The 17,697-nt window shown below is 40.0% G+C and overlaps 1 protein-coding gene across 4 annotated transcripts in view; it reads right to left on the bottom strand.

The window, feature by feature from the left end:
* Positions 1-10,467: 10,467 nt before the first annotated feature.
* LOC140719619 (protein tyrosine phosphatase type IVA 2-like) overlaps positions 10,468-17,697 on the bottom strand; it is a 108,836-nt gene continuing 101,606 nt past the window's right edge. For all 4 annotated transcript variants that reach the window (XM_073034333.1, XM_073034335.1, XM_073034336.1 and 1 more), the window contains 3 exons: positions 17,328-17,458; positions 16,005-16,079; positions 10,468-15,286 (listed from right to left, as the gene is read on the bottom strand). In XM_073034333.1, coding sequence (XP_072890434.1) covers positions 15,175-15,286; positions 16,005-16,079; positions 17,328-17,458 — 318 coding nt within the window. In that variant the 3' untranslated portion in view covers positions 10,468-15,174. The remainder of the gene's footprint in view (positions 15,287-16,004; positions 16,080-17,327; positions 17,459-17,697) is intronic.

Raw genomic sequence — 17,697 nt, 5'->3', positions numbered from 1 at the left:
CTACCCTTAGAATTTCTCAGTTCTATCCATACTGACTCTACATCCCCTGATTCTATGTCCCCCCTCGCAAGGGACTGAATATCATTCCTCACCAACAGAGCCACCCCACTCCCTCTGCCAGTCAGTCTGTCCTTTCGATAAGATGTATATGCTTGAATATTCATTTCCCAGGCCCTGTCCGCTTGAAGCCATGTCTCTGTTATTCCCACAACATCGTACTTGCCAATTTCCAACTGAGCCTCAAGCTCATCTACTTTATTCCTTATACTTCGTGCATTCATATATAATACTTTTAATTCGTTACTCCCCTCTCCTTTCATATCAATTCCTATTTCACTTGGCCATACTGTATGATCTCTTCTTGAGCTTTCTACTCCATTGATTCTGTTGTCCTTTTTAACTTTTCTTATTTTCACTTTCCCTTTAACTCCATCCTTATATTTCCAGTTCATCCCCTCCCCCTCACTACTTAGTTTAAACACATCCGTGTTGCAGTGGCAAACCTGTCTGCCAGAATGCTGGTCCCCTGCCTATTAAGGTGCAACCCGTCCCTTTTGTACAATTCATCCCTACCCCAAAACAGATCCCAGTAGTCCAAGAATGTAAATCCTTGCTTCCTGCACCAGTTCCTCAGCCACACATTCAGATCCATTATCTCCCTGTTCCTGCCCTCTCCAGCACGAGGAACTGGAAGTAAACCAGAGATAACCACCCTGGAAGTCTTGCTTTTCAGCCTTCTTCCGAGTTCCCTGAAGTCCCGCTGCAGAATGTCCTTCCTCTTCTTCCCGATGTCATTTGTGCCGACATGCACTACCACTTCCAGCTGTTCACCTTCACCCTTGAGGATTCCCTGCAATCGGTCTGTGATGTCCTGGATCCTAGCACCAGGGAGGCACACACCATCCTTAAATCTCGCCTGTTGCCGCAGAAACCCCTTTCCGTACCTCTTGCTATGGAGTCCCCTACTACCACGGCTCTTCCTGAAGTCTGACTCCTCGGCTCTGCTTCTGCACCAATTTTCGGCTCGCAGACCTGTCCGCCTCTCAGACTGGCAGTATCTTCTGTCCTGACAGCTTCCAAGAGGGTGAACCTGTTTACGAGAGGTACATCCCCTGGGGTCTCCAGTACTTCAAGCATCCTTTCCTTCCTCATCGTCGCCCCCTTTCTCTCTTCCGGTATCCTCGGTGTAACGACCTCACTGTAGGTCCTGTCCAGAAAACCCTCGTTTTCTCGGATAAACCTGAGGTCATCCAGTTCTTTCTTCAGTGCTGTAACATGCTCCTTCAGAAGCTGAATCTGGACACTTTCCACAGCTGTAGCAGCCGGAGGCACCATCAGTGTCCCTGACCTCCCACATCATGCACGTAGCACACTGAATCAGCTTAGCGGTCATGTCTTCACCCTCACCAGTTATGCCTCCCCTTTCTTGATCTTTCTGTCTCCATCTCTGGAGACGGCTTATCTACTGATATCTACTATAAGCCTACAGATTCTCACAGCTACCTGGACTATTCCTCTTCCCACCCTGTCTCTTGCAAAAATGCTATTCCCTTCTCACAATTCCTCCTTCTCCGCCGCATCTGCTCTCAGGATGAGGCTTTTCATTCCAGGATGAAGGAGATGTCTTCCTTTTTTAAACAAAGGGGTTTCCCTTCTTACACCATCAACTCTGCTCTCAAACGCATCTCTCCCATTTCCCGCACATCTGCCCTCACCCCATCCACCCACCACCCCACTCGGGATAGGGTTCCCCTTGTCCTCACATACCACACCACCAGCCTCCGGGTCCAACGTATAATTCTCCGTAACTTCCACACCTCCAATAGGATCCCACTACCAAGCACATCTTTCCCTCCCCCGTTTCTGCTTTCCGCAGGAATCGCTCCCTACGTGACTCCCTTGTCCATTCGTCACCCCCATCCCTTCCCACCGATCTCCCTCCTGGCACTTATCCTTGTAAGCGGAACAAGTGCTACACTTGCCCTTACACCTCCTCCCTCACCACCATTCAGGGCCCCAGACAGTCCTTCCAGGTGAGGCGACACTTCACCTGTGAGTCGGCTGGTGTGGTATACTGCGTCCGGTGCTCCCGGTGTGGCCTTTTATATATTGGTGAAACCCGACGCAAACTGGGAGACCGTTTCGCTGAACACCTACGCTCGGTCCGCCAGAGAAAGCAGGATCTCCCAGTGGCCACACATTTTAATTCCATGTCCCATTCCCTTTCTGATATGTCTATCCATGGCCTCCTCTACTGTCAAGATGAAGCCACACTCAGGTTGGAGGAACAACACCTTATATACCGGCTGGGTAGCCTCCAACCTGCTGGCATGAACATTGACTTCTCTAACTTCCATTAATGCCCCTCCTCCCCTTCTTACCCCATCCCTGATGTATTTAGCTTCCCCCCCTCCTTATTTTTCCTCTCTTTCTGCCCATCACTCTGCCTGTTCTCCATCTCCCTCTGGTGCTCCCCACCCCCTCCCGTCCCATGATCCTTTCCCTTCTCCAGCTCTGTATCCCTTTCGCCAATCACCTTTCCGGCTCTTAGCTTCATCCCTCCCCCTCCGGTCTTCTCCTATCATTTTGCATTTCCCCCTCCCCCTCCTACTTTCAAATCTTTTACTATCTTTCCTTTCAGTTAGTCCTGACAAAGGGTCTCGGCCTGAAATGTCGACAGCGCTTCTCCCTATAGATTCTGCCTGACCTGCTGCGTTCCACCAGCATTTTGTGTGTGTTGCTTGTCACATATGTCATCTGGTTTTACCTTGCAGGAGGTGACAGCCCTGCCACAGCTGTCGAGCATCCTTCTGTGATTGCAGCTTGAACCTGAACTGTCACTTTGCGTGTGAGATGGCTTTCCAGAGGTACTGGAACTCTTGTATTTACCTAGTCTCCAGGCCTGAACGTCACTAACCCGGCCCTCAGCAGATTGCAGATGTCTTGGTTTTCTGGGCTTCTGGCTGGGGGAGTACTCTGATTTTGTGGGGACTTCCTTATCCATGACTGATTTATAAAGTCAGTACCAACTATGGCGTATTCATCAGAATCAGAACCAGGTTTATTATCACTGGCATGTGACGTGAAATTTGTTAACTTAGCAGCAGCAGTTCAATAATATATAATCTAGTAGAGAATAAAATAATAATAATAAACAAGTAAATCAATTACATATATTGGATAGATTAAAAATGTGCAAAAACAGAAATACTGTATATTAAAAACAGTGAGGTAGTGTCCAAGGGTTCAATACCCATTTAGGAGTCAGATGGCAGAGGGGAAGAAGCTGTTCCTGAATCACCGAGTGTGTGCCTTCAGGCTTCTGCACCTCCTACCTGCTGGTAACAGCGAGAAAAGGGCATGCCCTGGGTGCTGGAGATCCTTAATAATGGATGCTGCCTTTCTGAGACACTGCTCCCTAAAGATGTCCTGGATACTTTGTAGGCTAGTACCCAAGATTGAGCCGACTAGATTTACAACCTTCTGCAACTTCTTTCAGTCCTGTGAAGTAGCCCCTCCATACCAGACAGTGATGCAACCTGTCAGAATACTCTCCACAGTACAACTATAGAAGTTTTTGAGACATGCCAAATCTCTTCAAACTCCTAATAAAGTATAGCTGCTGTCTTGCCTTCTTTATAACTACATTGATATGTTGGGACCAGGTTAGATCCTGGGTGATCCTGACACCCAGGAACTTGAAGCTGCTCACTCTCTCCACTTCTGATGCCTCTATGAGGATTGGTATGTGTTCCTTTGTCTTACCCTTCCTGAAGTTCACAATCAGCTCTTTCGTCTTACTGACATTGAGTGCCAGGTTGTTGCTGTGGCTCCACTCAATTAGTTGGCATATCTCACTCCTGTACAGCCTCTCCTCATCTCCTGAGATTCTACCAACAATGGCTGTATCATCAGCAAATTTATAGATGGAATTTGAGCTATGCCTAGCCACACAGTCATGGGTATATAGAAAGTAGAGCAATGGGCTAAGCACACACCCCTGAGGTGCATCAGTGAGGAGGGAATGTTATCATGAATCCACAGATTGTGGACTTCAGGTTAGGAAGTCGAGGATCCAATTGCTGAGGGAGGTACAGAGGCCCAGGTTCTACAACTTCTCGATCAGGATTGTGGAATCATTCAGAGCCTCCAAGTCCTTGAACATGGCTCAGTCCACTGACTCCAAGCAGTCTCATATTAGCTCCTCTGCCTCTCATGACCACTTCTTCATTCTCTCTACTTCTCTTGGTTATGTATAGACTGCTTTGAGATTCTCTTCAACTCTACTTGCCAAGGACTGTTCTTGTCCCTGCCTGGCTTTACAAATTGAGCTCTTGTTTTCAAAAAAAGTAACTTTATATAAATTGCATGGGGTGTCCAGGGTGGGATAACATATCTGGTGAAGGGGCTTGTTGTGTCCATCTCAGGGCAGCTCACTCACCTTTGGTCCCCACTGGACACTCAGCTCTCACCTGTGGCTCCAAGTAGCTGTTTGCATGCAATGTGGCCACACCCCAGTACAATGCTTCAACAGGCGAAGGATGGCCTGGTGACTTAGGGACATGCCTATCCCAGCATTAATAGTCAGCTCCAGCAGACTGGGCAGATGAGATCCAATGACCAGGAATGCAGTACTCCAGCACTCCGTGGACGTGACGAGGTACAGAAGATGCAATGGTCATCCTCCACAACCAAGGAAGACCCTAGTTTGTGTTGCTTACTTGTACCACTGGACTTGAACTTCTGAAATCAATAGAGTGGAACTGCCCTAGTTCAATGGCTCTTCCACTCTCCCGCATAGGCGTCCTGTCATCATTGGACATGACAGATGACAGGAATTGTCAGAGTCAAATGGAGCCCCTATAATGAAGCTAAAAAGGAATTTAAGAGGGAGCTGTCTAATACTAGAGGGCATGCATTTGAAGGCGAGAGGAATCAAGTTCAAAAGTGATATGTACGGCATTTTTTTAAATGCAGAGTGGTACATAGGAACACACTGGTAGGGTTGGTAGTGGAAGCAAATAGGTTGATGGTGTTAATGCAATCTTAGACAGGAACATGAATGTGCAGAAAGTGTAAGGATATGGGCAGAAAGGATTAGTTTAGTTATGTATTTAATTATGTACTGTTCCATGTTTTCAATTTCCCCCTCACCGTCCTGTGACATCACATTTTCATTTTCTTTTTATCGATTTAACTGCCTGTTCCTGGAAAGCATAGATTTCGTCCAACTGTGCTCTGCCTTATTCAAGTTGATGTAGAGAGCCTTCATGAAATCCCATGTGTAGCAGTGGGCTCCAAGTTAGCCACAGATGTCTGGGAGGCTCGGAGAATAAAAAGCTCAAGGCGGCCATGCCTTAAGCACTTCGGGTACAGTTCTCTCATAACATTGCTATCACAGGAAGACTCTTCTCATTCGATGCTTATGAAATGCAATTGTGCGAGATAAACTACCTTGAGTTGTAATCATCCCCATGTCTGAATTTACGACAGAAAGTGTACACAGGAGAAACTAGGGAAGTTTTTTCATTTTTTTATATTCATCTAGCAGAGATTAAATATACCATGTTTTTTTTCAAATTTATACTTCTGCTTTCTGAAATTGTGTTTGTATCACTTGTTAATAAATAGCTACAAGTTTAAAAAGGCCAGTACAGGTGATCCTGCATTACTGCAGTGCAGGTAATGGAAATTTTCCATTACGGAGTTCACAAATCACTACCAATCTAGGATGTGGAATAAACATTCATTAATACATAATCTGTGGGGGGGGGGAACCTCTTAACTTACATTTCTTGACACAGATGCAGCAGAAATAGATTCTGATTATAGTAAATTGTGATGCACTTTTTTTGTAACAGGCTCCTCTCTTTCCCTCTATGGCACCCCCCCCCCAAAAACACATGGGGGTGCCTGTGCATTTGTGTGACATTCTGTATTGTGCTCACAGCTCTTTACACACACATTTTCTTCCCGTACCTGACATCACACAATATCCCAAAAGCAAACTGTTTAATATTTGTTTTAAGCCAAGAAGTTGCTTTGTGAAAGCACCAATTTACTTCCAGATAGTTTTGTTAGGTACCTGTTCAATCAAGCTGAAATGACCTGTTTTACATTTGCTTTTCATTATATGAAAAGGGTCTGCAGGATAAGAATTAACACCTTGGGTCCAGTAATAACACGGTTCAGTGGCTATGCATTCAGCTGTTCTCTGAGGGTATCAACTGCTGTGTTGAGTTCTGCTGAATGTTGTGAAATATCATGGTTAGCTCTGGCGTGTGATGCAGACTGGTTATAATCTGACCATAAATTTAGGTAATATACTTCTTTTCCATTCTATGAGGAACATGAGATCAGTACACACTTTTCCAATTGTAGTAAGGCATCTCTCAACACTGGCAACAAAGGCACTCACGCTACTTGTCATCCTGTTTATTTGGTAAGCTTGTAAATTACCTTTCAGTGACTTGTATAGGACACCCAGCTCCATCAGAACAGAAACATGCCTCACCACTTCTAATTTTTCCAATTTGGATGACCTCATATCTTTCCATGTTATATCCCATCTGCCACATCAACCACACATTAGAACTTACAATATCTATACTCTAGAATCCAAAAAAGATCAAAGAGTTCAGACATATGTGTATAATCTAAATCTCCTGTGCAAAGACTCAGAAGGATCTGCCCAGCTTACAAAGCAAGTTCCTGTAAACTCGACTCAAAAGCTAATAAGAATAAACGGAAAAATGCCATTGAAACACAACAATCATTATCTGTGAAGAAACAGGCACTGGCGTGTACAGGATAAAATGAGTACACATACACAAACACTTTTCTCTTCCAGATTTTCACTTCCATGGCAGATAAAGCAGACCTCTATTTGCAAATTTGTGTTGCATTTGTTAGGATTTTTATTTTAGTTGCATATTTAAATCGACTAAAGAAGAAACATACAGAATACAGTTGTGGGTGGAGGGGATTTGCTTGCTTTGAAATTCTGGTGGTTTTGATTTGAGAGTGGGATTTGGCTCCTGTATTAAAAGCTTTCACTATTAGCCTGTATTTCAGCAAAAAGAAAATAAAAAGGAAGCTATCATTCATGCTTAAAAGTGAAACCATTACATCCAACTATCCTTCACTCGCAAACAGGTGTCATATTGTTAGCATGGATCAATGTTGGGATTAGCTTGATAAATAGGGAGTCCACATAATTTATATAATGTTACAAGAACAGTTTTGATAAAGAGAACCAGAGATATATCACTTCTTGATGATATGTGGTTCCATCAGAATATTCAATCACTCAAGCAGTTTTAGGTCTTGTACGAAGATGACTCATCAATGCTTCATCATGAACTCTGTACAAACACCATATGAGGCAGGACACTGGTTACTTACCCTCAACTCAATTGCACAGAAAATAATAATGGTTTATTGTCACAGTAAATGACTCAAAGATCAATGAACTTAGCTGTGGAACTATAATGTGCTTCAGGTAGTCAACAAGAAAAATTGCTCTGCTCTGTTTGCAGCCATAACTGTGTGGCTAGGAACAGCTCAAATGTCATCTATACATTTGCCAATGACACAACTATTGATGGCAGAATTTCAGATGGTGATGAGAAGGTATACAGGCGTGATGTAGATCAGCTGATTGAATGGTGACGCAACATCAACCTTGCACTCAACATCCGTAAGACAAAGGAATTGATTGTAAAATTCTGGAAGAGAAAGTCAAGGGAACAGACACAATACCTCACTGAGGGATCAGAAGTGGAAAGGGTGGCAACATTTCTGAGGATCTATGCTGGGCTCAATATACTTACACAATTACAAAGACACAACAGAGACTATATTTCATTCTAAGTTTGGTATATCACCAAAGTCACGAGCAAATTTTTAAGATGTACCACAGAGAGCACTCTAATTGGTTGCATCACTGTCTGGTATTTGGGGTGTGGGGGGTGGGGGGGGGTCACGGCACAGTAAGTTGAAAACTCAGCCAGTTCTATCATGGGCGTTAGCCTCCCCAGCATCGAAGACATCTTCAAAAGGCGGTATCTATCTTTAAGGACCCCATCATCTAGAACATGTCCACTTCTCATTGCTACCATCAACGTGGTGGTACAGAAGCCTGAACACTCACATTCAACATTGTATCAACAGCTCCTCTCCCTCCACCATCAGATTCCCAAACAGAAAAAGAATCATTGTATTCTACTGCACTTTGTTTTTGCTCTTTTGCACTACTTAATTTATACACAATAGACTCCAGTTAATTGGGGCGGCCGCTTATTTGGGACAACACTTAAAGAACAAGAACTAATCGAGAAAAGGGTCTGGAAAATTCCCTTTGTTTATTTGGGATATTATGCCACTTAATTGGGACAGGAGACTGTTGCCCAAGTTTCTAACTAACATCAGTCGCATGAACTTGTGTGGACGTTAGACAATACACTGTGCTTAGACCAAAGTTTTTAAATAGCATCAGAGGCATGTTCATGTTCAAAAATCAGTGATGCTTTTTCACTGAGTGTTGGTGAGAAATAAGCAGTAAGACAATTTAGAATTGTTTTGTTTATTGCGCTTTCAATCATTTGGGCTTGGATGCCAGAAACAACCAGGAGTGAAAATGAAATGATTTCACTTCTTCAACAAGTTAGGAATAATGAAGAATTTGAAAGTATTGACAATCATCTCGAATGTTATAATGAAAGAAGTTTTGGAGGATGTAATCATTGAAAACTTGTACGAGGGCAGTCAACTATCTGCACTAGATGTCTGCGCTGGTTTTGCTTATTTACTATCAAAAGAACATGGCAGTGAATAAATTTTCCACTGGTAACTATTAGGAACAAATACAGTTTTATAATATTGCAATTGTATTGGTACTGTTTGAATTTGTTCTGTAAATATATTTATTATTGAAATTATGTACTGCTGCAGCAAAACAACAAATTTCATGGCGTATGCCAGTGATATTAAACCTGATTTTAATTCAGTTGGTCTCAATGGGATCGAAACCTAGGAACTCTGAAATGTGGTAATTCACACGAATATTCAACATGCACAATGGTTGCTGATCTGCTGGAACTCTATCCTGCTTCAGTATGTGAAAGCAGAGAAGGAATAACTTTGAATTTATGGCTCACTGATCAGAGGAACAGGAAGACAAATCTCAAACTGCAGCAAACCTGAGCTGGCTGATTAAAGCACTGATTTCTATGTCAGTTGTACAATCAATGGCAATATACTGTAAATGTTACTTAGTCAACCAGCATCATTCTGTATAAATGTTAAAATAATCAAAGGAAAGAAGGAATCATTAAAGGAAAGTTGTTTTCAGTTTTGTAACTTCACGCTGATCTAATCTATTACACAAAATTGATCAACACAAATTGTTCACTATAATAATGTTCTCAAAACTGGATAGTGTCAATAAATCTGAGAATTATAAATACTGTGGTGGAACTGTGCATTTATAAAGTCAGGCAATTGACTCTGATTATATAATCTGAGATGTGTTTTGCTAGAGACTGAAGGTCATTCAGTAATATTGCTGAAGCACTGGGTTACACTTGACAGCATGGCAAAGGAACTTGGCTCATTAACTACAATTACAAAATGCCAATCATTTTGTGGGCTATTGAATGGCAACTTAGAGTACCAAGAGATTGTGTTTTAGCACAGTACTTCATTGGAGATTTTTGGCAAGTACAAGTAGTTTTTGTTAAATCAAACCTAAAAATTTTCAGCGCAATTTGAATAATTGACTTAATTCAAAGTCAAGGACACAAAAACAAAATGAACAGGGGAAGAGTGGATTGAGATAAAGGAGACAGAAAAAAAGTTAATTTATAGTAACTTTTAAAATGACCAAACAATGTTGAAGATACACTGACACAACGTTTAACTTACAAACCCAGGAAGGTGACTTGGGCATAAAGAAAATGGCACACTTTCACTAGCCCTAATTTCTACTCATGTTTAGTGAGCTTTAAGTACTGTAATCTTGTAACATAATCTTTGTATTTGACTGCCAAATATGATAACTGATATGCTGCCTGTAACAGGAGGAAATTAAAGCTCAGACCATTGCCGTCCAATTATATTTAACTGTGCATATGCAGATCTTAGTAATAGTTGAAATGAAAACAGAGAATTGTGTAAATACCCAGTTCAGATAAAAAGATCAACCTGAAACACTAACCTTGTTTCTCTCTCCACTAACACTGCCTGATCTGAGTATCCAGCATTTTCTATTGATAGAGGTCATTACAACAGTATCTCTCCTGTTGAAGCTGCCCAATTAACGGAATAATGGCTAGTGCTGATTGCCCAGATTTTGCAAACACAAAAAGGGTTGTGTGTTCCCGTTCATACAAAACTTGTGACTTGGTGGCCAAACTGACACACTGGGTTGTAACTTAGAAATATTATATGTAAAGCTCACAAAATTGCTTGGAAACAAGTACTTAATTTTATTAAAATGTTTTCAACAAGTATCGAGAACAATGGAAGTAGTCACCTGATACAAAGTCTTCATATGGGTTTTCCCCCCACAACAACTGACCTAATTGAGCAATATAGCCACATCAGTTAGGTATCAGGCATGGCTCAGTGTTAATGCAACTGCCCAGGTCAGGAGAATGTGAACTCAAGTCATTCTTATCAGAGGGCTATACAAAGGCATTTTTCTTTCCATCATGTTCTATTCAAACATTACTTGTTGTGAATAAGTTTACCTCCATCAGACCCGAGCATGCATCCTTCATTTCCATCAGTTACTGCGTAAACACAAGCATGACCACCTATAGAGGCAATCAGTTGATAGTCTTTAAGCAGCCGACAAGAGAGAAACTATTTTTTGTTACAAATTGAGAAAATAAATGGATGACAGATCCGATTTTTGGTATAGTGATTACTAAATCCAGAATGAATTGCAACATTATAAATATATTGTCTAACATTAGCCCAAGTTGCAAAACCAATGAAACAAAAACAGTGAAAGTGCTCTAAAGCTGAAGTCAATTGATCTCTTTAATATCAAATCAATAAAAGCAGTATTTATACCAGAAATACTATTCCAGAAAGACTGAATCCCTTTGGTCTACAAAGAAGGTAAACGCAGCTCACAGCAGGGACAGTTTTCCTGCAACAATGAGCTGTAGTTCCAATGCTATTTTGTTCTGCAAAATGAGAAATATATACTTGGAACATAATTGGCTTAAGTTTTTTTTAATAAAGCTGAGTGATTGCTAGTATACATACACACACACACACACATACACACAAACAGCCCCTTACCCCAGGCATACACAGAAAAGGCAGATCAGTGGTGTTGACACAGAATTACCTAGGATAGGTATGAGATTCATGCCACTCAGTCACTTTACAGACACTTCAGTTTAATTCAAATCACAGGCAACAGAATGTCAGCACTTTCTCTCTCTCATTCTCGGTGCCCACTTTCAACAGGAAATACCACACTCCAAGGCCTGCTCAAGTTTCAGATTTGGTTAACTATTTTTGTCGATTTGAGCTACCTTTAAGAAACAACATGTGCCAATTGAAAGGAATGCAGTCTTTCTAGGACAGGCATCACTAAGTTCTTCAACAAATCACCATTTAGAATAGTATATTCATTTTGAAATGACAAAATATTGATTAACCTTACATGTGAACCTTCTGAAATCATGATAAGGAATCTTATCATTTCACTCGTGCACGTATCTTAGCAGCTAAAAGCACAAGATCAGTAACATGAAAATTCACAGAAAAATCTGTATAGCAGTTGGGATATCAAAGGTCCTCACTGGAAATGACTGGGTAAAATATACTGAGACATTTTCAGCAATGAGCTGGTGGTTGCAGTACCTTACTTGCAAATGCCAGTCCATTATTCCTACTGTTCTTAGCTCCATTAGTAACTGTCATGAGATGTACACAAATAAAATAGTACCCAGCTGATGGCTGCAGACAAAAAATACAAACTAGCTCAAGGAAATAGAGAAAAAAAACCTGCACATCAGTGCTCATGAATGCTTTGCAAATATTTTCGCCAAGAACCTAATTCATTTCCAACGCACAAGATGTACTTGGTGCAGCACCAAACTAAACCCTCTCAATGCTAGGGCCTGTAAATTCTTACTGGTTAGGGCTCTTGAAGATGGAGGCAAATTTGACCATGTGAAGTTCATTCAGTGTTTAAGTATAACAAATGAATCATTAGCTAATTGTCCATTGTGGCATAATTTTGTAGGCCCTTGTAATACTCAAATACAGGAGATCTTGATCTTGCCCTTCCACTGAAAGTGCAAAACAGCTTGCCCATTTTGACCTAATGCAGATTGTGTTTTAGGTCCTACAAAGGCCCCCTTCCTGGCTTACATTAATTCCCTAGTTAAGTCAGTAAATACAAGGCACCCTAAGAGCCCAGTTTTGCTTACTGTGTAACTGATGTTTCAAATAAACCCAAGGGTAACAACATATTAATAATAAAGCTACCCTGAATGCCCAAGTTAGAGTGCAATGCTATTAGACTTTTGTCTCAGTAACATGTAGTCTAATTGATTCAAGTTTGTGTGCTTCTTAACCATGCAGCTACTTCTGAAGTCATTCCCACTGACAACATTTAATAGTGTGCATATCTAAGACTAAATGGAATCAGTATTTTAACACATTCATTGTGCTGCAAATTAAGGCAAAATCCTTTGGATTTTTTTGGAGACGTATGGGAGTTTTCCTTCCAACAAATTCCTGTGATGTACACTTAAATGTTGAAAATATAATAAACGGTTCAGAAAATTCTGCAAGAGGCTTGCCTAGCATTGGGGAAAAAGGCAAATCAGAAGAGCCATGAATTAGTAATGGACAATTTTAAAACTAACACTTAGTTTTAACACTGTAAGTACAGTTAACGATTAGCCAGGCTTTAGACAATCTAACTGATAAGATCTAAGCTACCCAGTTCTTCTCATAATGTGTTACATTTTTCATGTTACACAAGATAGCTGACATGAGGTTGGCCACAAAACTAGTGCTTCCAATAGAAGAAACAGAATTATAAGCATTTTTCAGGGACTTTTAGTGGGTTTAAATTTTGTTACACATTTCTGTACTGGATTGTATCCCTATAATCATGTATTTTGAGCATACAAGTCATGGCTAAAGGATGGCAGCAAGAGGCAGTATGCAGGATCCTAAAATGTTTCAAAAACAGGAAGCCCTCCATCAAATATGTTACTTTAGCTACAGACTCTGGTCAGTTTATCTTGCAAAGCTAATCACCAGCTCAGCCTCACATTTAGTGAGGAACATTGAAGCTCCTTCTGTTAAAATTAAGACCCAACAGAGTTGAATAAAGATTTTTTTTAAATTATATAAAAAAGCTGCCCATTAGTTCTGCAGATTCTGCATTGTACATGCATTGCAGTGCAACTTTGCATATTTGGCCACGAGTGTTGGAAGCTCTTGCACCAGCCACACCTGTAGTATTACAATAAAACCACAAAACAGTTTACTGAAGCAACATTTCAAGCTGTTTGAAACCATTGGGCTGGTACATCTACTGCTGTTCATCCAGTAGCAATGCTTTCCGTAACACAAAAGAAGTTCCCGTACAGAAATAACAGTTTGCAACAGATAAAAATTAAAGCATTTAAAAAAACTTTAAAAAATTAAACCGCAACTCCGAAGCATTTTCACCTTAAGATGATTGTTGGACACAACTAACAAGTGCCTCCCTTCCCCAAAGATTAAACAATTTTCATTTTACACAAGCCATCTCACAAAGTTCCTGCCCCTATGCTAAAATGGAAGTGAATAAAAATTAAATCCAGTTCAATTGGCCTTTTGATTTGCAATGACTTGAAAAGTTTCATAAAACAATAAATCTAATTTTTAAGGTGAATGAATGTTAAAGACAAACAAAGCTTTAATATGAATTTAAATGGGAGCACAAAATGGATGTCCATTGTTAGACATGTGCTTTCACTGTAATAATAATTCCACTTTTTAATCAGTCTCCTCTAAGCTTCCTTCAGCTGGTTGGCAAAACTATTCAGGCTGCACGTTATGCAGATATAAAGTGGATCGATCCTCCTATACTACCAGCACACTGCCTGTCTCAATCCACTTCACTTACCATTATTTTCCTATTTAGAATAAATTGGTAACAATAATTAAAGAATAACATTACTGTGGCATCATTCTTCTGTGCTCAAAGACCACAGAAAAATGCATTAACAGCAAAATATCCACCTGGGTAAACTTCCCAATTACAACACTGCTGCAAGGATATCTAATACAGGCAAGTCATTGACCAAGTGACACTTAACTATTTTGTTTCCCCACAGAAGCCCGTGTGATCATTTTCTCTATTCCTCTGGTCAAGTCAGAATACCCAGGGATGAATGAAGCGTGAAACATTATCCAGTTGACCATAAAGATTCTAAGTCATATTAGGTGGATCTTTCCTAGAAATGGAACTCAAAGCCAATGCTACAAAATCTAACAAACACTTTTCAGATTTTGAGAAATGTTTCATGTACACTAGAGTACCATTGCATAGGCACTCCAAACCAAAAATTGTTCAGCTTTTGTTGAAAGGACAGATCCTTTCTTGCTTCTCAAACATTTTGGACAAAAACGTTGGCAGATTTAAAAAGAGAATAAAATACAGATGTTATTCCAGATTTAATTCTTATGTTCTGTAAATATATAAATCAAAACAATGATTACTTCTAAAGGATGGCATCATTTCCCCGAAATCAAATACAAAACAATTACAGTGCCAGATTCCACCTTTATTTTGCCTACCTGTAGCAATCAGAAGGATAAACTATTGCATCAAACCATATCCTCATCAAGTTATTGTGCAATACAAGTGAGGTTTACAAAGTGAGGTGACAGAGTGCGGGGCTTTGCACAGACATAATCTTAACCTCCTGTTCACAGAGGTAATGAATTCCTTTCTATAGACTCCTTGAAACCTCCCTGATAAGATCAATCATAATATGAAACATACACAATTCCTTCACCACAAAAGACAGATTTCTTTTTTAAAAAATTCACTCCAAGATTGATGATCTTGACTTCACCACAGCGTGGATACATCTCAATTGTGTGTTCGTGTCACCAGGATGTCTACAGTCTGGTCTCAGAATGCTACTGGATGCAGCAGCTGGTACTATTAGACGCTCTGAAGCGCAAACGTAATTTTGGCCGATATTTCTCGAGGTAAAGTAGTTGCTTTGAATTAAAAGCTCCACGTCTTTTCCTGAAGTGCAAAAAGAAGTGTAACAATATGGTTTCAGCAGATTTACAACACAAGTGAATTGAACTTCATAATTATAACTTTCTCCTCCCCAAAACAGCCTTCCCTTTTCTGCAATTGACATTTTTTGATGCAACATTAAATTTTAACCTGCACAAGTTACTTAATTTCACAACTGACTGTTCCTATAACCAGAGAAGTCAATTTCCACATTCCCTTTGGGAACAATATAGAGTAAAACCCCAGGACCCTGCACTCTGATTGTTTAACTGCAATTTCTACCCTGAGATGTTACAGCTGCTGTGGTTGATACATTAATCGCCTGCCGCATCAATTGAATAGAAATTAGTTTTGCATGCAGTTTGATAATTTGGACACAGGTCAGATTTCTGAGTTGCTGCATACACATAGTAGCTGAATAAAACGGCTGCAAAGTTTAGCAACTTTCTAGTATAATGATAATACATGACTTTGATAGCTGAGTAAGCAACCAAATCCCTACAAGCTGCTCATTACTGACGTACAAATAGCTGTGATCATATGTACGCCAATTATTTGGGAACAGATTTAATACTTAAGGAAATTATATTTCTATTTCCTGGCACAACTTACTTCAGATTCAGTTTTGAAATTAAACACTCCCTCAGACTAAATTCTGTAGTCTACCACTAATAAGCAAAACCTTTAAACATCCAACAAATAACAACTCTGATTTACTTACTGCCGGATAAATTGAACTGCATCTTCATACTTCATTCCTGATTCAATCAGTGCTAGTGCAACAAGAACCGGAGCTCTGCAAAGCAAAATGGGTAAACTGGGTAATGCTGGTGCTTATTCAGTGAGGCTCTAGTATTATATCAAAAACAGAGAACAGGAACAAAGAAAATGGCAAGAACCCGATGAACCTATTACACCACAAACCGCACCATCTATTATTCTATCCAGCTATGTACTGTTTTACCGAAAAACATTTCTATTTAATTTATACATTTATTATGAAGTGTCATAATAATGTTTTTTCTCCACTGGGACCTATCTTCATTCCTTCTCTCTCACTTTTCTTTGCAAGTGGCGCAGTGATCAAACTAAAACTTTAAGTAGCTAAAATATTACAAATTTACAATGTTTCATACTTTTTAATCCACTCTTCAATTCATAATTTCCTTTGAAATTTAGTATTGATATTATCTTCAGCTAAGTGTACTTCAGGGTCCGTGCATTTCTAATAGTACTTGGAAATGTTTTAAAAGAAATTGTTAACGTACTTGCTGCAGATACCTTTCCCTAATTTTAGTGGATTATTTGTAGAAATTTCCTTTATTGAACTTTTCCAAGAAATAACTGCCAGAACAGTTAGCTTAAATCTATTCTTCAATTGTTGCTAATAATGCAAAACTCAAAACTGCAATTCTATGTTGTTTTTCATCTGTCTTCAGTTAATTTTAGTTCCTCAAGCTCCTGTTGATCTTTTCTTTCAAAAATATACATCTCTCGTGTGCCTTTTACAGGTACTCTTGGTCACAAAATGGTTCAATCAAACATATTACTAAAATGTCATTAATCACATTTTCCAAACTACATTGTAAATAGCTGATCATTCCCAAACTCGAGAAGTTTGACAAAGCCTTAGAATTTTGACTACTTAATGGTGCATACTTATCTTCAACAGGATTTTTTTTTAAAAAGGCAAGCAGGAATGAGAAGACTGCTTCAAAAATTATGATGATACCAGCATCAGTTACTAATCTGTAAGATTTTTTATGGAATTGGATTCAAAACTCTGGAATATAGCACTTGATACCAAAACAGACCACTTAACATTTGAAGACAGCTATTGATAAAACTTTGCACCCACAAGGACATGATCTAGTTGGTATGCAAGATTTCCAGTTTTGGTTGGTTTGATCAGGTTGAACAGTAGTTGGGACAAACACCTCCCCATAAAACAGAATAGCAAAGTATACAAAGCTGTGGCAGTACAGATCTATGTTAAGTGGCTGGCTTTGCTTCCAGAGAACTATAAAACTAGTCACTTTCTTACCGTCCCAGTCCTGCCACACAGTGCACAGCAATGCAGCATCCAGGATCATTATGAAATCTCTCTCTCAACAGATTTAACCAATCATCCACAATCTGGGTAGGAGGTGGAGCGCCATCATCGAAAGGCCAATCCTAAAACAGAAGAGGTGTGAGATTTCCGCAGACCAATTGATACAGCATATATTGCAGTTGAAAGGATCCTTTGCCTACTCCTGTCTCATCTTAAAAGTAGATCGATAACTTGGCATTGGCTGCTTAACATGAATACAGTTCACAGACATAAAAGTGCCAATAAAGTAAACCTGCAATTAGAAGCATATTACTCTGAATCATACACTTAAATTACATAAGGAAAAACAGTAACATTCTTG

This window comes from Hemitrygon akajei, chromosome 32 (genome assembly GCF_048418815.1).
Source record: "Hemitrygon akajei chromosome 32, sHemAka1.3, whole genome shotgun sequence".
Classification (NCBI taxonomy): Eukaryota; Metazoa; Chordata; class Chondrichthyes; order Myliobatiformes; family Dasyatidae; genus Hemitrygon; species Hemitrygon akajei.
This window is presented reverse-complemented; position numbering and strand designations above follow the sequence as displayed.